This window comes from Glycine max, chromosome 4 (genome assembly GCF_000004515.6).
Source record: "Glycine max cultivar Williams 82 chromosome 4, Glycine_max_v4.0, whole genome shotgun sequence".
Lineage (NCBI taxonomy): Eukaryota > Viridiplantae > Streptophyta > Magnoliopsida > Fabales > Fabaceae > Glycine > Glycine max.
Window position 1 is genome coordinate 45,228,798 of NC_016091.4, and position 21,209 is coordinate 45,250,006.

The window sequence follows — 21,209 nt, forward strand, 5'->3', positions numbered from 1 at the left end:
GTACAAGGAGAAGCTAAAGTGACAGAAATAGAGCTTCTAAAAGAACTTAGGTTAGAGGAGTGAAGTTAGGGTTTTAGAGGTTGAAGGAGACATCCTCAACCATTCTTTGCCATTTTCTTTCACTAAGCTATACTCCTTTCTTGTATTGAGAGCATATTTCTTGTAATGGAAGGCTAAGCCTCTTGGTTGGGAAGTTCTGCTGAACCTTTGATGTAATATTCTTTCACTATCTATTTAATGTTGTTTTTATGTGTTCATTGCTTCTATCTGTGCTTATTTTTACATGTTTATGGCTTGATCACCCATTTGTATGTATACTTAGGATTTTTAGCATTGGAAAATGCTTTAAATCCTTAGAACTTGATAGAGCAAGCTAGAAATTTGTATGTTTTGGAATGAAGTGCAGAGATATAATTCATATTATGTTGTAGACTTAATGCAACTCTTGCAACTCTTTTAGGCTAAGTTTGTTGAGGGATCAAGGACGAAGTTTAAAGAGAGTTAGGATCATTCACTAGAGGGATCTTGGTTTGAGTAATTCCTTGGCATAAGAATACTAGGATAATGTTAAATAGAGAAAAATACATAATAACGTCAAGAGGAACTCAGTAGAACAACCCAACACTTTTTACGTGACTGTTTTCGCTTCTATAATCCTAGATATTTAGTTTATACTCAAATAGACTGTAGTACAAAATTCAACTTGATGTTTAGTTTGCTTTTAGTTTATACAAATGTTTGCTTACTGAATGTACAATGTCTAAGTGAAACAAATTCCTTGTGGATACGATACTCAGTCTTACCATTTTATATACTACTTGTGCAAATCAGTACACTTGTCGACATTGTCATTCGAACATGTACAACTTCTAAAAATCTCTTGCAACCTTTTCAGGCTTTAAGTAGACTCTCTTGTTTTCTTTGCACAAAGTTTCCAATGTTCCATATGTACCGATTCATCTTCATAGGAGATAAATACCTTCCTTAAGAAAGAACTTGTGCACTGGTTCCATGTATTGATGTTGTTCTCATGTAGTTAGCACAACCAATCACATGCCTTCCCATTAAGAGAGAAAGGAAACGATAGAGTTTGATGTACTTTGTTGGTACACGATTTTGTCTTACCATGTTGGTCAACTTGATGAACTTCCTTAGGTGTTGCACAAGATCTTCATGGGCACCACCACTAAACAAGTTATTATTGAGCATTTGTAAGAACTCATGCTTGAAGTCAAATGTGACTCCCTCAGGTAAATCAGGGAGCTAGATGATATTAGCTTCCCCCATAGTAAGGGTGAGGTAGTCCATGAGTGTCTGAGCTTGATTAGTTGTCATTGTTCTTTCTCTCTCTTCACAAATATTTGCAGGAAGTTTTTGAATTAGCTAGATAATATCAAGTTCGTATTGCAGTGGTGAATTTTGGAACCTAGTTTGCTTGCATTACAAAATAGAGAAGAAGATCAAATGCAACAGGAAATAAAAGAATAAAATAAAGATAAATAACAGAAAATTAAATAAATAATAAAAGAATTTCTATAAATAAAATTATTTGGTTTAACAAAATTAAATTAGTTGGGAATTTCGCAACTAATCCCCGACAACAATGTTGGAAACTTGATGAGTAAAATATATAAGGCTTGCACAAGGGTAAGTGTACGCCACACAGTAATAACAATAGACTTGAAAGTTCAGATATTGAATCCAAAGGACTAGTTGTATTCTCAATTAGTCAAGTTTATTAAACTAACAATCGAGGTGATTAAAAAAAGTTAAATATTTTTATGCTTTTGGTTTTCAGAAGAAAACAAACAAATTAATGCAAAAAAAGATTTAAGAGATGATAAGAGTGACCAAAGGTTATAACCCACTAGTACCAATTTTTTCCTAATCCTAGTCCCAATGAAATTTCTTTCCCAATTAATTACTTGTTTCCAAAATCAACCAAAGTCTATGATCAAGGTTAGAGGATACTCTTTGCCTTAATTTAATTCTCCAATGATCATAGATATCAGACCCTAATTATGTCTGAACCCCTCTCTAAAAAAAAGAACAAAAAAACAAACAAGGATAAAAGTATTAAGAAAAAAAAAAGAAAAAAAAAATAAAATATAAAAGAAAAAAAGAAAGAAAAGTGCAAAAAAAGGGAAGAAGAAAAATAAAAAAGAAGAAAACTTGAAAAAAAGAAAAACGGAAAAAAGGAAAAAAAAAAGAAGAAGAAAAAACGAGTAAAAAACAAAAAAAAAAGGAAAAAAAGAAAATGTAAAACAGAAAGAAAACATTAAAAAAAAGAAATAAAAAACGTGAAAAAAATACACTCTGTAGCACAGCATAAAAGCAAAAGAGGAGCTGCATGAAAAAAAAGGGAGAAAACCACACACAAGTGTGGTGTATGGTGGTGGCGCGCCACTCACTACCCCATTTTTCCATCTTCCATAGCTACCATAAACTGTTACTAGTAGGAAATTACTCGTTGGGAGCAACAAAAGCGTCTTCACCAGGAAGATGACAAGGATTGGAAGCTGCCGCCCGACCAAGCTTCAAGCACAAATTTTGTTACTAAGGAAAAGAGATGTCACTTTTCAAACATAGTGACAACCAGAAAATACAAGACAAGAATGATGATGTCAAGGGCACCATTATGGAGAGGATCAAGGAAGATCGCAACAAGCTTAAAATGGTAGGCCTAACAAGTTCCAAAGAGTAAAGTATTGCTTGCACGAGTTTGATATAATCCACCCGTTGGCCTTTTAATATCATTGTTCATATGCCATGAGAAAATACAACTTTAACGTAGTGGTAATCCTTGCTAAATAACATATTGTGAAGCCTTTCATTAAAATAATAATAAAAATAAATATAATATAAAAAGTAAAGAATATAAAAAAAATATAAAATTATACATATTAGTGAATAATTCTTTATTTTATTGTATTTCTTTATTGTCTCTATCGTTTATTCTTCAATGCAATTTTTTTTATCATTGTCTTGGTTAGTTTAATTACTATTGTATTGTAAATAGCTCATTATTCATCTTATTTTTTCCACGTTTTAATCTCACATCCTTAATTACTAAGTGTATTCTCCATTTCTATTATATCTCTTACTATTTTCATTCTATTTATTTGATTTCCTATCACTATGCCAATTATTTATTTATTTTTTCAAATTCGCATTAGCATTCTTTAGTACACGCTTACGCTCTGTGCACTCCATGCTGGGTCTTCGACTTGCTTGGTGGTGTTTTGATAATGTGTAAGTAAATTTTGTGAATGACATGTTGGGTCTCTAACTTGCTTGAGTTCACAAGGTTTACCACAAAACTAAAGTTTTTTCTAAAAATGACAACATTCTCAAATAAATAATCACTCAATTCTCCTTTTTCATGTCACACGCACTCCATGCTAGGTCTTCGACTTGCTTGGCAATGTTTCAATAAAGTGTGAGTAAATTTTACGAATTATCATGTAGGGTCTCTGACTAGTTTGACTTCACAAATTTTATCACAAAACCAATATACACATATATATAATAATAAAATAAAATCCACCCAACACATAAGTGCTTTTTTTTTCTACAAAGAACTATGTAAGTTTGATTTCCTCATTGCACCTCGGGATACATAGTAGCGATGGCAAATCCCTTGTCAAAAAAAAAAACTAAAAAATATTATCCTTTTTTTTCTTTTAAAAAAATAAAAATTTGATTTTCTCTTCTAAATAAAATAATAATAATATAACAAAATACAATTCATGTTTTAAAGGAAAGATAAATAATTAAAATTCACTTTATTTTAAGCACGTTTGATTGAAGGTTTTCGTCTTCATGACAGATGCGTGGGGTGCTAACACCTTCTCCCAGTGTAAACGACTCCAAAATATTTTTTCTCAAACCGTAGATCATTCCTTATTTTTTTTGGTTTTTCAAACATTTTCCTTAGATAAACGTTGATACCAACTCCCCAAATTTTCCATTTTTTGGAAAACAATTTATTTATCTTTTTATTTTGTCATTCCGTCATGACCCACATTGCGACAGTAGGTCTACCAATTTAAATCAAAGGATATACTGAATTTTAGAAATGATCAATTAAAGATTAGTTAATCTATTGAAGATTATCCACACAGTTTGATCGTGCATTTTGGTGTAAAATATTATCTACCTGGATCTATCAATTACATGCAGATGACCACTAATATGCAATCAATTAAGTATTAGATTTTTCGTTCCAAATAAACAATAAAGATAACAAAGAGAATTAATTAATACCAAATAATGAAGAATTTCATTAAGAATAGGGAAAAAAATAAAGTTGAACAATTACATCATAACCTATGAACTAGGGGGACTAGCCACTCTTGATCAAAGTAAAACTAGTAATCCTATGCAAAATAGACATAGACATACCAATAAGGTAGGAGCGATGATCATGATCCGTTCCCACGGTGTCGTCCATGCTTCACAACTCTCAAATGCCATCAAGGTTCTCTCAAATTTGTAAAAAGATAAAAGTGAACCAAAGAGTTTTTTACAAAGTCTAGAGACCTATATATAGCTTCCTGAAGATATCAGTCAGAGAAAGGACACTATGACTATGATAAAATATATGATGGTCGTGATCGGAAGTGACACTAAAGCTTTGGGATGTTGTGGATTGACTACGACCCTCATGGTTGACCATAACCCTCATGAATTGATCACGATTGTGGTGAACTTACCACAATAATTATTGGATCATTGATGCTATTTGGAGGATTGTTATCATTTTATTGTAATCGTGCTGCTTATCCCAGTCGTGGTAAATGTACCACAAGTATGATCAAGTACAGAGTCTTCAAATCTTCATAAAATCATACAATTTCTAACTTTTTTACTCAATTGAACATTTGTACTTTTGTAATATAAAACTAGTGTCCAAATATGAGTTCTACCAAAAAAATATATGCAAAATGACACACGAACTCACACAAAATATCATTCAAAAGGTACTTTATCAGCATGGTCCTAGCTTTCGAGATTAGTTGTTGAGTTTCAATATTCTTTTGCATAATGGCATGTTAATCTAGGGATGTGCATTTACCTAAGGTCCTAGCAGGTGGGGTTGGTCTCGGTGACAAGTGCTATGATGGGGAAGGGCCATTTTTGGGGTGAAGAGCCTTACAAATGATCTAGTGTTGAGAAAGGTATTTGTACTTATAAGGGATGGATGGATTGATATGTTTAATCTTTGCTAAATTTCATAAGTTTATATTTTTGTTCATGGTGATGAGTTGGTTAATTTTTATTAAGTGGCAGTAAACTACCGAGTAATTAGTAACCAACTATTGGTCCAAATGATGTAATAAAGTTGTATCTCAATTGTAACAGAATTGGGTATTATTTATACCCTTATATATATATATATTATATTATATTTTGCTGACAAAAAAAGTTATTAATACATGCTTTATTGCTTTATGTTAAAATTTTATAGAATAAAAAAATGGCAAATGACTCATTTAGTCCCTAAAAGTTGCACTTGATGTCAATTTAGTCATTGAAATTTGAAAATCACCAAATTAATCTATGAATGTGTAAATATTGCAACAATTTAGTCTTGTCGATATCCATTGTTGTTTGAGTTAACGTTAATCGTCGTGTCGTTGCTGACAAGGCACATCTATGTGTCAAATGTGGATTGCATGTGTTGTGTCCAGTTAGAGGGAACAAATATATGTTGGGGAAGATGATGATGTTGAAGAAGAAGCTAATAAATCCTTTGGCAATGATGATGCAAGCACATTATTATTCACGTCGTGGACTATTTTGACACTTGGTTATGTTTTTTGGGGACCATTTTGACATTAAGTGTCAAATGTGTGGGACCATTTTGTCAGTTAGTCACAAATATTAGTTATTTTTGCAAACCGATTTCATTCTATTTTGGTCTTCTTCACAGTATACTATTATTAAAATTACAATTACAATTGGATTTAAAGTTTGAAATTGAAATCACTGGTATTTAAATGAATACAACGCTACATAACATTCTTTATGAAATTACAACACATTTTGTACACCCAACCACAATAAGTAATATATCATTATCAAACACATAAAAAAATAGTTCTTCAAAATCTTCGCTTTAGCAACCAATAAATTAATCTTCACTATAAGGTCTTCCTTCCATGCTCATCATCGCCGACATGAACCCATTCAAAGTAACCACATGATCCATTATTCTGTAAAAAAAAAAGTCAAAAATATTATAAAACAAAAATGTAAAAACAGGGGAGGTAACCAAAGACGTTTAGACAAAAATTCCCCAACTTTTGGCAATGGGCATGTAAGAACAGTTTCCCTAGGTTCCAACTCGTTTTTGAAGTCTGAATCACAACTTTTTTCTCATAATGACAATAAACAACATTATCACCATTGTTGTGTGAAAGATAACCAAACTCACATTCACCTTTCATTTTCTTGAAATATGTAGCTTTGGTTGAGTCTGACCCACCACCCATTGAACATGGATCACATAATCGCACGGACCAACATGCTGTAATCATAGAAGAAAAAACTCTCTATTTTTTACTTTGAGTCATTGCGCACTAACCTAGAACATCGCCTCCACAGGTGGATTGCCACATTGTCAAACAATGTGTCATGTGTGTACTCACGTTAATAGAAACAACGATAGGTTAACAAGAAGACTAAGTAATCACAACATTTATACATTTATAGACTAAATTTGAGATTTCCAAATTTCAAAGATTAAATTGACACTAAGTACATCTTTCAAGGATCAAATAGGTCATTAACCCAAAAAATGCATTAAATCAATCTCCATCAATGTTCTTATAATGATCGGACTGGTGATCGACTTGGTTAGGTTAAGATACTAGATTAATGAGTTGTTGATCAAACTAGTGATTTACTAATTAAATCACATGAATCGGTACATATTGAATATTTCAATTTTATAATATGAGTATGGTGTATAAATTATATTGGTCAAAGAAAAATTAAGAATTTACTTTGGTGTACCAATGTCAATATTTTAGGCTATTAAAAGAATCTAGGTTCAAAGACCATGTATGACAATTTCAATGAATTTTTATATGATGCATATTTGGTCAAACTAGCTTATAAGTTAATAAGCTAAGTGATTAAATTGAGAGTGTTTTATAAGATTAATTGATAAGATAAATGATAAATGCAAAATAACATTAGAGAATTTAATTAAATGATTAAAAAGATAAAAAAAATATCTCAAATAAATTATTGAGAGCAAAAATGAAAAGAAAAAAATTAAAAACTTATAAGCTATTTTATTTCTATAAACTACTTAAAGTAACTTATGAAAATAAATTAAAAGTTATTAAAATAAACTCATGTGTCAAACAAAACTTGTTAACGTAAAATAAAAAGTAGAATCATTTTAGATAACATCTAAAATATAAATTTAAAAAACATAAAAGAACAAAAACAAAAAATGCAAAAGAAAAAATATAATAAATTCAAATGATATTTTAACAATTTTACCGTGCACCTTACTTGCCATGGAGAGTGAGAGAAAGCGTACACGACAAACAAATCAGCACGTCAAGTCAGAAACGTGAAAAGAAGAAATAACATACAAAAATCAACTTTAATCTACAAAAATCACGGTTATATCATAAAAAAATAAAAAAATATTTATAGATTTGTTTTCATCATAAAAATTTAATTATTTATTTCTCACCATAAAAATTAGATTTTCATGTGATTTTGTAGAGTAAAATTAATTCACGTGTTATCCAAAAGCACTTTATAAAGTGTTAAGAGAATACCCGTGGGACCTTGCCATATCTAGCTCGTCGCGTCACGTGTTGAGAGAAAGAAGGTAACGTGACTGCTGATTGACATGCAGGGCATTCTCTCTCTCCTTTCCTTTGGGTTCTGCTAGCTTCTCTCGTGCTTAGCTACTAGCTTGCTTGTTGTTCCTGCAATTTTTTTTTTTTTAAAAAAAACACACGAAGTGTTAAGTTGGGGCTTTGCTTTTTGTGTGAAGGAGAGAAAATTTGAGCACTGAGTTGATGAGAAGAGAGAAACTATAATGTGTGGCGAGAGACAACGAGTTTCTGCTTGTGCTGCCTGCACCAACAACTGTCTACTGTTCCACAAAACAAAACAAACCTCACCTACCTCTTTCTTCAAGCTCATCACTAAACGAGAACATTTAACAACTTTGGTTCGTATCATATTCATCTTCTCCTACATTTTGTACTTTCCTTTTCTCAAACATTCTTATTCCTTCTCTTTTACTTATTATTATTGTGTTTAGATTCGAAGCTGGTTTCTTTGTTGTTTAACTTTAATCTAATCAACCTTGTGTCTTCTCAACCCTCTCCCATATTCACAAGGCTTCTCTTCCTTTAAAAGAAGAAGATAAATGTTAACGACACATAACTATTTTGAACATTTTTCTTTTTTGTTGATTTTTTTTTGGGAAATTTACAACAAATTGTAGGTCTCACATCTTATTTATTTAATGTTTTCTGGTGATTTTGAACTTTTCAATAAATTTCATCTGATAGTAGAGTGTGTTAAGAGAAAAGTGTTACAGAGAAATGGTTTAGAAGAGAGTGTGTTGCCAAACACTCTTCAAAGAGAAAACATTTGTTTTTCAGTAAATTGCACTTGAACCATGACGCCGTTAACAGTTTGTTTGATCTTAATTCTGTTTCTTAATGCTACTATATTTGCAAATTGCTTTGCGCTTTGTGTTTCATTTCATTGTTCGTTTTGTTTCTTAAATGCTCTAAGTTGGGGATTCTCTTCATATTTTGAAATCTCTATACATTTTTTTTCCGGCGACGAGGGATTAAATACATTGCAACCAAAGTGCAAAGTTCAGTCCCATTTATATTTGAGTGTTGATGCATACACGATGGTGCACACACTATTATGACGTTAGTACTAGAGAAGAGCTTCTTATTCTCCACTTATCTATTTAACTTAATAAAGTATTGCATATAACACACACATATATATACTTGATAAAGTATTTGTTTGTGATCTATTATTAAGGTGTTTATACTGATTCTTCCAAAGGATCCAAAATTCCTGACCCTCGGAATTGTCTTTATTAGCTGAGGAAATATGCATAGACCAAAAAAAAATTGATCCCTTTTGACCAAATAAGATCTTGGTTTGAACTCTTCCCAATATATACTTGATCTTCATTTCTATTGCGCTTCCCTTTTCTGCTTCTGTAACAATATACAAGTGATTTTTTTTCTTTTTATAGAGCTTGGTACATCATTCATTCATTCATATTATTTGTGTTGCCTAAAGCAGATACCGCAGCCTGGGTTTTGCTTTGGTCCATCCATTATCTTTGCACTACATTTTTTGGCATATTTTTCTCTATATTGACCATGGGTTCTGATCTTGTATACTATTTCTCAACATCTTTTTAAATTGCAGTATATCCCTCCTGCTTTTAGTAGTACTGTGTCAGACTTGGTTAATAAGAAAATTGCTCTCAATGATTCAAGTGAGCGGCAATGGAATGTAAAAGTATCAGGGTTTAATGGTTCTTTTGCTTTCATGGAAGGATGGAGTACTTTTTCATTGAATCATGGGGTTAAAGTTGGATATCTTCTGGTATTCAATTACGTTAAGGATTTGCACTTTGATGTCAAGATCTATGATCCATCTGCTTGTGAAAAGCTTAATTTTCCTAAAACAAGAAATCAGAAGAAAAGAAGTAGGGGGAGAAGTGGCTCTCCAGTTAGAGATTGTATGTTGGTTGGTCAAGAATCCAATGCCTTAGTTGTCACCCAACATTATGTGCCGAAAATGAAAAGCCAGCGCAGTGAGGTTGACTTAGTAGTACGAAAAAATGGTGAAGAGAGTGGCCAACTTATGTGCATATCAGAACTCCATGAAGACCCATGTTATTCGACAAGCCTAGAATTTGACCAGAGCCATGGTGTTAATGGGACCATGAAAATTGTGAATGGAGATTTAAAAGTTTCTAATGTTGATTACGGATCTCACATATTTGAAAATGATGCAATCGTATGTAGTAAAGATACTATGTTTGAAGGGATATTCAGTATGGCAGCTGCCTTAGATATATCTGAATTTGAAATGTCTGGGAGAAGTACTTCTCTAGGTGAGGCAGACAAAAGCACACATGACAAGACTTCAACTTTGAATATTGAAGAAAACAAAGAGAGCAAAGCCATCATGTACAGCGGGGAAGCTCAAGAGTGCCAATTTTCCAATGTCTTAGGTACTATAGTTAACAGAGTAGCTTCATTTTCATTTCTAGAGACTTAAATTTGTTACAGGATCAGATAAAAACTGTCCTAGTAAATCTTCATTATTTTTCACACTTTTAGTGCTTTAAGCTTCTACGTTTATCTCTTGTAATACATGTGATGATATCCTAAATTCAGCATTTATTATTTTTACTCCACATTGGCTTATTTTCAGAAAGTGATCAGGCTGCAATATCCAAAAAGGAACCTGCTTTGCATATTGATGGTTCTTGCAATACCAAAAACAAGTTCAATGAGATCTCAAATCACTTAGATACTTATATCCACAATGGTGCATCTTCTCAGTTTATATTTATTTTCTCAAACAAGCACTTTAATTTTCCCAGGTTATTAATCAGTTATTATGATTACAGGTGAAATGAAGAAATTGCCTGTGGACAAGACTCCCAAACTGTACAGTTCCGTGGATAAATTGAATGTAACAGGTGTTTTCTTCTTCTGTTGAAATTTCTTATCACTTTAAATCTCATTATTCATGGGTACATGCACTTGTCTGCAATAATGTACATTAACAGGTTCTCAGTTTATATGTATTTTCTCTATGGGGCCCCTTGATTTACCTGAATTGATCGATGGTGAAATGTCTAAAAAATTAAAGAAAGAGCTTGTAACTCTTGATGAATTGGGAGCAACAAGCATTGAATTTTTCACCCCACAATTCTGTTTTAAACTTTGTACTCATTTGTTAGTTTTTGTGCATGCACGCCTCTATACTTACCCACATAACCGGATTCTGTCTGATGGATAAATTTTCTGTGTGGTTGTAGGGTTGCCAAAGGAGACTAAGGGAAAGTTGGATCACTATTCTGACCCATTTAATCAAGATAATGAGAGTCACTTTAAAACTGCACCTCCTCTCATGTCCAACGGGGAAGCTCAAGAGTGCCAATTTTCTGAGGGCTTAGGTACTACAGTCAACAGTGGATTCATTTTCATTTCTACAGATTTAAATTGGTTACTGGATCAGATAATATTGTCCTAGTAAAACTTATTTTGTTTTACACGCTTGTGGTGTTTCAGGCTTCTATGTTTATTTCTTGTAATGCATGTGATGATTTCCTAGATTTGGCTTTTTATTATTTTTACTTCACATTGGCTTATTTTCAGAAAGTGATCAAGCAGCAATATCCAAAAAAGAACCTGCTTTGCATATTTGTGGTTTTAGTGACACCAAACAGAACTTCGATGGAATCTCAAATGACTTAGATGGTCATATTTACAATGGTTCATCTTCTCAGTTTATATTTATTTTCTCAAACAAGCCCTTAATTTAGCCAGATTATTAATCAGTGATTATGATTACCAGGTGAAATGAAGAAATTGCCTATGGACATGACTCCCAAATTGTGTGGTTCCATGGATAAATTGAATATAACAGGTGTTTTCTTTTCCACTATTTCTGTTGAATTTTGTTATCACTTTATATGTCATTAGTCATTATTCATGGGTACATGCACTTGTCTGCAATAATGTACATTAACAGGTTCTCAGTTTAAAGTATGTTCTGTAAGAAGCCCCTTGATTTACCTGAATTAATTGATTAACCACTATGATTACAGGTGAAACCCCTGAAAAGTTAAAGAAAGAGCTTGTAACTCTTGATGATGAATTGGGAGCAACAGATGTTGAATCTCCCCCCCCCCCCCCCCCCCAATTCTGTTTTAAATTTGTACTCACTTTGTGCATGCACTTCTCTATACTCGTATTACCAAATTCTTTCTCATGGATAATTTTTTGTGTCATTGTAGAGTTGCCAAAGGAGATTAAGGACTCTGACATATCTAATCAAGATGATGAGAGCCACTTTAAAACTGCACCCCCTCTCTCCTGTGTGGTGACCAATGATAATGATAATGTTTCCCTTGTACGATGTTAACCGGCCCTGATTGAACTTGTCTCTATGCATTGTTATATTATATAGTTTATGCTGTAAATTGATTTTGCATTACCAACTGGGATTATGTTTAGCACATAACTTAGGAACAATACTATAAGTACTTTTAGTGTTGTTCTCCAATGGATTTAGTCTGTGCCGACCTTTAATGCCAACTTCTATTGGCTGGATTATCAAGATGAAACTCTAATTTTGATTGGAGATCAACACTAAAAGTATTTATAATACTGTATCTATGTTTTATCCTTATGGTTACAGCTTCTGAATGATAGGATAGCTACACACTTGCCTAGAGCCATTTTGTATTTTGAATGCCAAATTTTACTTCTCTCAATTAGCTTTATCACATGTGGTTTCTCATTCTTGTGTGTTTTGATGACCATTTGTAGTTTGTATTTACTGCAGAAATTGCCCGAATACCTGCCTTTGACTCGCAGGGTAAAACCATTCACGCATAAGAAGATGGTAGTGTTACTTCGGGATTCACAGATGAGATTGTGGCCTGTCTTTTACCATGAACAACCTCGGTTACTGACACATGGATGGTTAGATTTTAGCAGAGCTAATAACATTCAACCTGAAGATGAGTGTATTTTTGAGGTTGAGCCTGACCCTGAGAGCAGGTATCAACGTATCTTAGCTGTAAGTATAGTCCACAAGTCATGATGTTAGTTAGTAGTACAGAGATGCATTGCAGTGTTTTTTTTTTTTTGCCTACAGTACATCCTAGGCTCCTATACCACAATGACTTCGCGGCAATGAAAAACTGGCTTCTATTTTGAAACCTCTATTATTCTTGTTCTTGTTTTAGTTGGTATTCATTTTATGATTATAAATAAATAAAGCATAAACATATTTTAAAATTTATTATCGCTACCAGCTTGGAATGCATGAGTGCCGCGAACATTTGTATTGGTCTGTAGTTCAAACTTCTAAGCATTCAAGCCTGGAAACGTTACCTCTGGAATATGCAATTCAAACAAACACTGTGATCGACACCTACCACTACTAGAGTTGATTCTCGCACTTAAAATTCTGATGAAAAATAGAAAAAATAGAAGTAATTATTTGTTATTTTAGCTTTCAACATGATTTTGGAATTAATTCTCTGAAAATTGATTCTAATCCAAACATGCTAGTTCTAAGTTAATATTGTTTTCTTTCGGGCCTTTAGCCCTAATGGTAAAAGTCAAAAACCCAAACTTATTGTATAAATAAATCTATTTATTTTTAAAAACTTTAATGTTAAAATTTATTTTAAAATCTTCTACACTAGATAAGTACGTTGATATATCAACAAATATGTTTTTTAACATATATGATCACAATTTTATTATTTTTTTACTACATTAAACTTGATAAGCATATATATAAAAATTTATATCTAAATTTTCATATTTTATACACTTGCATAAACTAGTTAGTGTAATAATATTTACACAAATATTATAAAAAGTATAACTAAATTTGTAAAAAAAACATTAAAAATATTTTTCTTTTTAATTATTTTTTAAATATTTAGGTTATACGCATCCATATGAAACTTACGGATTTATAATTCGTATGTTTATTATGACACAAATTCAACTTGCAGATGAAAAAAACTTACCTCCTCCACCTTTGTATCGCAACAGTCACCATGACGATCAGTGGTGGATCCAAGACCCTAAGTTAGTGGGGACAAATTATAAAAAATAAAATCAATGAGTTCAATGATATAAATATGGATAAAATAAAATACAAAAATATAAGATTTTATTTACAAATTTGATAAATTTTAAAAGATGAGGGGTGCAAGTGCACCCCTCATTTAAACGTAGGTCCGCCACTGATGACAATAATCACGTACTACGACCGATCACCACCACGACAGTTCACCTCAATCAAACCAACCACAAGACGGAAGGAAGAGCACAACCGAAAGGATTTGAGAATGGTGTATGAAAAAAAACAACTAACGTAGAAGAAGTAATCAGGGATAATTTTGAAATTTTCAATAAATTGTTGAGTGTATAAGAAATATGTATGGTGCACTAAGAGAATCCCCTTTTCCTTTGTGTTGGGGTGGCCCCTCCAATTTGTCTTGGAATTTGTGCAAACAAAAGTTCGAGACCAGTCACCGAAAAACCAAACATCCTCTTATAAGGCACTACAGCAAATATCAACCCACAAATTTTACTCTCCAACTTAAATAAATACAAACAACGTTCCCTCACAAGTATCAAGTTCCCACTCATGAAGCAAACTACTATGCTAAAATATATGTAGGATGACACTGTGAAATATGAATACAATTCATCTTGCGACTCTAGACTAGAACCCATGTATTATCAACTAAAATCTATAAACAAGGACTACTAATTAAAACTAAACACCATAAGTCCACGTTTGATAACCAAAATTATAACATTCATATCATTTCCACTGCCGAGTCAACACCTGCAGTAGCAGAAACTTGGTTTTGTTCCTTGGCCACCATTCTCCTCATCTTCCTCAACCAATTTACGATGCTTGCAGCATAGTCATAGAGGCTAAGAGCAATGTAGAGTCCAACCCCACCAATGATCCCGTTTGCAATGGAGTAAGTGAGAGGCATGAGGAGCATGGTGGCAAAAGCAGGCACTGCATCCTTTGTGTTGGTCCAATCTATGTCCTTCACCACCTTCATCATCATCACCCCAACCATCACAAGTGAGGGTCCTATAGCCCAAGGAGGAACACTAGCCAATAGAGGAGTGAAAAACAGTGACAGAAAGAAGAAAAACCCAATGAAAAATGCTGTTAGTCCTGTGCGACCACCTTCTCTCATACCAGCTGATGACTCCACAAATGTTGCTGTGGTTGACACACCTAATGCAGAACCCACAATGGTGCTACCTGCATCAACCAAGTATGCCACGTATTCACCTTCAAATTGTCCTTTCTCGTCCACATACCCACCAATCTCTGCCATGGTGTACATAGTGCCAGTGATGGCAAGCACATCAACATATAACAAGGTAGCCAAGGCCACCCAAACTTCCCTTTTGTTAAAACCACTAAAGCTGTAAAGGAAAAAAGTTAAACATACACCCCATTTAGAGTGTAAGGTGGAATTAGGAGAGAGATAGAGAGAAAAAATAATGAAAGAGAGACTAATAGATATGAAATGTTTTAAAATACGGTTTGCAACCGCGATTTCGGCCATAATGTCAAAGCTTTTGGAGTGTTTGTGATCAAAATATTGACCACATTTGTTTGTAATTTTTTTGCAATGTCAAGAAGTGAAATGAAAATGCTAACAGTTTTTTTCTATTGGCAATGAAAAAGCAACAATGATTGTAACTGCAATTTAAAACCTTTTAAATGAGATAAATAATGAGATTGGAATTTATTTTTAAAAAAGAATAAAATTAAAATGAAAGAGAATCTAAATGTACGGATATAATAACATACCTAAGAACCCCAGCAGTGGATTCAATGTTGTGAAAGCCAATCACTTGCTTGAAGTAATTATAATTTGCATCACCAAGTGGGGTGTTTGGAAAATAAGTCACTTCAGTATGCCTAAACCAAGACACCAAAGTCACAAACAGAATGCCATAAATCATGCTTCCCTTGACATTCTTCATCAACCCATAACTTGTGATGATGAAGCCAACAAGGCCCAGCCAGAACTTTGGGCTTTGCAGTTTCCCACCCACGCAAGCCCCAGTTTCCGGGTCCACAACTTTGCAGGCAGTGATGGTAACCAGATTAGCAGCATCAGGCCCAATAAGCCCGACACCGAGGCCGGCCTGCAGGCCCGTGAAGGCGATGAAAAGCCCGATCCCAGCAGCACAACCAAGCCTCACTGAATGAGGAATGAGCTTGGCAAGCTTCCCCCTCAGCCCAAGGGCTGAGACCAAAAGAAAAACAATCCCCTCAACACAAATCACAGCCAGTGCAGTCTGGTATGAGAGCGGCCCAGTACCATGAAAACCAACCAAGTTAAAAGCGAAGTACGCGTTGGGCCCCATTCCCGGGGCCAGGCCCAAAGGGAGGTTGGCGAATAGGCCCATGGCAACAGACCCAACAAGGCCTGAAACAGCCGTGGCCACAACAAGGTCATTCTTTGTCTTTGCCAGACAACTCTGGTACTCAATGTCAGATTTCACCTTACAGTCCATAGACGAGCAGTCTTTTGTGGTGCAGGTTCCGCCGGAGACCCCAATGATGGTGGCGTTAACTGTGATGATGTAGGCCATGGTCAGGAAAGTGGCTGTGGCAGCGCGAAGCTCCCTCGTGAAACAACTCTTCCTTGCTTCCAACTTGAAATACCTTCCAACAAAGCTCTTTGAAACAGCTTCGTTGAAGGCTTTCTCCATTTGGGACCATGAGCTTCTCAACCCTTCCATTTTCCCACTTGCACAAAGATCTCTTCCCATCTTTCACACTTTTTTCTCAAGCTTTTAAAACTGTTGTTTTTGGTGAGTTTGCGTGAGAAATATGTGAATGAAGTTACGGTATATCTGGGTAACGCTTAAAGATATGAGATTTTTCTTCTTCTTCTTCTTATTCTGTGGGCAAGTGGATATCATGCAAGAGTGAATATACTGATGTTAACGTGTGGAAATAACCAAATAGAGAGGGTTATGTTATGAAGAAGAGAAGAAACTGTTCAACTTTGAGGGTGGTTGGTTTCATCATTCCTAGCTTACCTGGCTAGTTATTTATATGGTTTGTTCTTTTGGTTTAAAAAATGTATACACTAAATGCCAACTGGTACCTCCTTTTGTGCTTATCAATTAACAAAAGAATGCAGGGAAATAATTAATATTTGGTAGGTTTCTATGATATCGATTTCTTTTTTTTCTTTTTCCTTCTTTGTTGGTCATTTAACTGTTTTCTTATCATGAATTTTATAGGAAAAATTAAAAAAGAGAAACGTGCCATTGGGTTACGTATAATCACCATTTAATTTACCTGAAATAGTGGTTAACATAACTGTTTTCTTTGTTTTTGTGTCGATTTGAACGTTTTGACAAGATAAAGCGGGGATCGATCTTTTGGTGTAGACCCAAACATGTCATTATATAAATGGTTAAAAGCAAATAAATATAATCATATATAATTATTGACTCATTAGTGGGAAATATCCAAGTTTCACTTTTTCTAAAAATAAAAATAAATTAGAATATATAGATGAGAAGCAACTCTCACCCCTTTAGCTGGCTTTTGGGGTAGACCTCTCACTCATGATACCAAAGTATATTCAATTCAATATCAATTCAAATGGGTCATCCACCATTCATTGTTCATGTATCAAACCCAAGAAATATGAGGTGTATTTGAAAAATACTCAAGTCTCACATCGTCTACAAATAAAATCAAATTAGAATATAGAAATGAGAAGTAACATTTACCTTTCAGTTAATTTTGAGGTTAAGTTAGGCCTCTCACATTATTCAGTCAATATATACACTTTTATCTATAAGTTAGCAAAATTAACCACATTTCAATAGCAATTTATTTTGCTTCACAAGTTGTTAATAATCAGCATTTCATAAACTTGTAATAATATTAACCACATTAATAATTCCATCTATTAATTAAGATTAATTACTTTTTTCCTCTCTTTTTTTCAAGGAGTAACCACCAAGGTATTAAGAATATTAATTAAATGCAAATAGGAAATATTTAATAAAGTTAATTAATAAAAATATAAAATTCATTTAATATTTAATTTTAATTCATTAAAAATATTTAATAAACACATTAAATACTTTTTAGCTACTGTTTTAAAGCTAATTAGAACTTTTTTTACAACTCTTGTTCTCTAGAGTGTTTAGTAAGCCAATTAAGTACCTTATGGTGCTTTCTATTGATCTTCATAGGTCAAGCATTGTAAGAAACGAACATTGACAGTTAGATATGATGTTTTTGGCAAAAATATCAAATGAGGTTTCTTTTACAAATTATTTATCTAAATGAGCTTGTTTTGAAATTATTTATCCCGTGGATATGATTTTTTACTACAATGCGCTTCCCCGAGGGGCGCATTGTAGTAAAAAAATAGACCCACAGGGTAAATAATTTCAAAACATACTCATTTAGGTAAATAATTTGTAAAAGGAATCCCATTTAGTATTTTTGCCTGATGTTTTTTTTTATAATTATTATGTACTATCTATATTGGATCAATTTTTTTTCTTTCTCTTTCCTCTTCTCTACGACAACACACCTCCCATAACCACAGTTGTTGCCTCCGTCACGCTCTCCGACTATTGCGCAATTGCAGGGATCCCTTTCACGCTCTCCAACATACCCCCTTCGTCACTTTCAAACGAGCCAGAAAACAGAAAATATAACAAAAAAAATGCGTCTATGACCAAATCTAGAGATGAAATGAAAGAAGGCGCGATGGAGAGAGAAACGGTTGCAACAGAGAGACCATTGATTACGGAGTTGTTGTCACAGCGGCAAACACGCTCGGTTGCAGATCAGTCTACTTCAAAGAGGAGTGTTGTGCTCTCGTTAGAGGTGGGTGGCGCCGACGAGATCTAAGAGGGGAAGGAAGAGTGAACATGATACTTTTTCCATTTGGTGTACCCTCACATATTTGATCCTTCATTTTAATCACACGGCTCAAAAAACTTTCTCACCGTGCAAAACCTACGAAGGCCTCGCACAATAGAAGCCACCCGTACCTTATTTGTCTTAAGATTAATCTCTATTAGAAAACTTGTTTATTCATTTTTAGTAGCATTCTTTCGTTTTAATTATATTTTTTAAATCTTACTTAAGGATACTTTAATACTATTCTAACTAGGGGTGGGTAAGCGGGCCAGCTCGTCTCGCGTAAGGTCCGTTCGCATAAGTCCGTATTGGCAGCGAACCAGCCAGTCCACCCCGCTTCTTACACGGACAAAATAAATTGGTTTGTCCCTGCCCCGCGGGTTAAACGGGTCGATCTGCAGGCCTAGTTTTAAAAGAATTTCAATTTTAATAAAAATACAATACAATCAAATTAAGTTCAATACAAATGTAAATAAAATCTCAATAATTAGTCAATTACATCAATAAAATAAACAATATCTTAACAAAAGAAAATCCAAGCAATAAATCTAAAATATGAAATTTAAACATCTCCAACAACAAATGATTCCATATTTGAAGTAACTTGAGTCTTCTCCATCTCCATATTTAAGAGTACAACAACAATGAATCAACCCTAACAGAAGAGATGTACTTTGCGTGATGGCGCGGTGATGGGTCGAGGCTGTGCCACTGTGGTGTGTCGCATGCCTGCATGAGTGTGAGTCGCGTTTTGTTTTCCTTGTAAGGGAAAGAGTCGTATGACTTGCACGCGTGACTGCGTGATGGGAGAAAAACCGTAAGTAGAAAAAGTGTTCTTAGCTTAACTGTTAAATATGATGTGAACTATTTTTTTATAATAACAATATATTAAAATATCTTTAAAAATATTTATTTAACAATTATTTTTAGCTTAAATGATAAGAATTGATATTTTTATTATTTATGGCTATAAAAAGGATAGATCGAAAGAAAAAAAGACTGAGAAAATATAAAAAAGAAGATTTTTAGCATATTATCAATTATCTTTTTTTATCTTAATCTTTTATTTATGTTATCTTTTATTTTTCTTATCTTATCCTTTTTTATCTTTATCATCTTTTAATTTAAATGTTTTAATTTTATCTTTAAATCTTTATCTTATCTAATATATTTCTTTATCTGTTATTTTAAAAGAATTTAAAGTGAAAAAGAGAAAATCAAACCTAATATAATTAGGTCAGGGTCACACAAATCAAACCTAATGCGGGCTGCAGACAGCCCGCGAACCCCGTGGGCCAAATCCGCCTAGTCCGCGGGTTAAGTAGAGCGGACCCAAAAATATGACATAATCATGGACCGTTTAAAAAAATTGGTCTGTAACCCACGCGGACCACGAACCCCGCGGGCCAGTCTATGGACCTGGACTCATTTACCCACCCCTAATTCTGACCAATTACTTACAATATTTAGTCTTTTAACTAGCCTATAAGTCAATTGGATTAAAATAATGTAATTTGTTAAAGTTTTATAAATTTTTTTGGTTCATTGTAACTTGGCAAAATTAATTTTGACATATTAAAATTAATTGATTTTTCCTTTTTTATTTTTTGAAAGGACTAACTACCAAGATATTGAGAATATTAATTAAAAAACATTTAATAAAAATAATCACATAAAAAACATGAATGTTATTTAATACTATTTATTTTATGTAATTAAAAATATTTAATAAATGCATTAAATACTTTTTACTACTTTTTTTTACCACATTTTAAATTTTTGGGTCATTTTACCTTGGCAAAAATAATCATTTACCTATTAAAGTTAATTAATCCCCGCCCCCCTCCCCTTATAGGACTAACTACCAAGGTAATATTAATTAAAAAAAGTTAAAATATTTAATAAAAATAATTACATAAAAAATATGAAGTCATTTAGTATTTATTTTTATGTAATTAAATATTTAATAAATGCATTAAATGCTTTTTAGTATTTTTAAAACTCTCGTTAATTAGACTTTTTTTTTTACAACTCTTGTTGTTCGCCTATAATGTTATTGTATTAAGTTTACAATTTTGGGATCATTGTATTTGTACCTAGGCAAAAGACTTCAGATATGGCATTGATTTAACTGATAAGAGGATCATACAAGCATATGTTGAACAATGATGCAGTCGGTCGTTTAAGTTCAAACTTTGGGTCAAATTGTTAGAATCAATCCACTTCCAATATAATATAGCCTGTACTTTAAATTACGAAGTCCCACGATATTAGAAAAACGAAATAAAATACTCGTGCTCGATTCTTCTCTGATTTTGTTTCCAATTATTAACATGAAAGACAAGAACATAGATTTAAAAATCCAAAATAAAAATCTTTGACAAATCAAAGACTATTTTGGCAATACACATCTGGGAATCTTATGAGCCTGATTCATATATAGTGTGTGTCTTATTGTGAATTTGTTAGAA

General features: G+C 33.2%; 2 protein-coding genes across 4 annotated transcripts; one reads left to right on the plus strand and one right to left on the minus strand.

Annotated features, from left to right (window-relative positions):
- The first annotated feature begins 7,817 nt into the window (after positions 1–7,817).
- LOC102661564 (B3 domain-containing protein Os01g0905400) lies at positions 7,818–12,985 on the plus strand. 3 transcript variants are annotated; one of them, XM_006578621.3, is made up of 10 exons: positions 7,818–7,858; positions 8,027–8,206; positions 9,445–10,258; positions 10,462–10,578; positions 10,661–10,732; positions 11,075–11,212; positions 11,415–11,531; positions 11,614–11,685; positions 12,056–12,171; positions 12,607–12,985. In XM_006578621.3, the coding sequence occupies exons 2-10, from the start codon at positions 8,072–8,074 to the stop codon at positions 12,865–12,867; spliced, it is 1,842 nt and encodes a 613-aa protein (XP_006578684.1). In that variant the 5' UTR covers positions 7,818–7,858; positions 8,027–8,071; the 3' UTR covers positions 12,868–12,985. The 3 variants fall into 3 exon arrangements, with proteins under 3 accessions (XP_006578684.1, XP_006578683.1, XP_006578685.1); XM_006578620.3 differs by lacking the exon at positions 7,818–7,858 and having other exon boundaries at positions 7,869–8,206; XM_006578622.3 differs by lacking the exon at positions 7,818–7,858 and having other exon boundaries at positions 7,869–8,206; positions 11,415–11,516.
- A 1,335-nt stretch (positions 12,986–14,320) lies between these two features.
- LOC100778491 (adenine/guanine permease AZG2) lies at positions 14,321–16,922 on the minus strand. The gene is made up of 2 exons (XM_003522373.5): positions 15,637–16,922; positions 14,321–15,245 (listed from the first exon to the last, which is right to left on the minus strand). The coding sequence occupies exons 1-2, from the start codon at positions 16,605–16,607 to the stop codon at positions 14,612–14,614; spliced, it is 1,605 nt and encodes a 534-aa protein (XP_003522421.1). The 5' UTR covers positions 16,608–16,922; the 3' UTR covers positions 14,321–14,611.
- Between the last annotated feature and the right edge of the window lie 4,287 nt (positions 16,923–21,209).

Bases quoted from the DNA above. Each gene is read 5' to 3' on its own strand.
- LOC102661564 (XM_006578621.3), top strand. From the start codon at position 8,072: ATGTGTGGCGAGAGACAACGAGTTTCTGCTTGTGCTGCCTGCACCAAC. The intron at 11,213-11,414 runs GTACTACAGTCA...GCTTATTTTCAG, and splicing joins CCAATTTTCTGAGGGCTTAG to AAAGTGATCAAGCAGCAATA. The intron at 11,532-11,613 runs GTTCATCTTCTC...TATGATTACCAG, and splicing joins AGATGGTCATATTTACAATG to GTGAAATGAAGAAATTGCCT.
- LOC100778491 (XM_003522373.5), bottom strand. From the start codon at position 16,607: ATGGGAAGAGATCTTTGTGCAAGTGGGAAAATGGAAGGGTTGAGAAGC. The intron at 15,246-15,636 runs GTATGTTATTAT...TTTCCTTTACAG, and splicing joins TCCACTGCTGGGGTTCTTAG to CTTTAGTGGTTTTAACAAAA.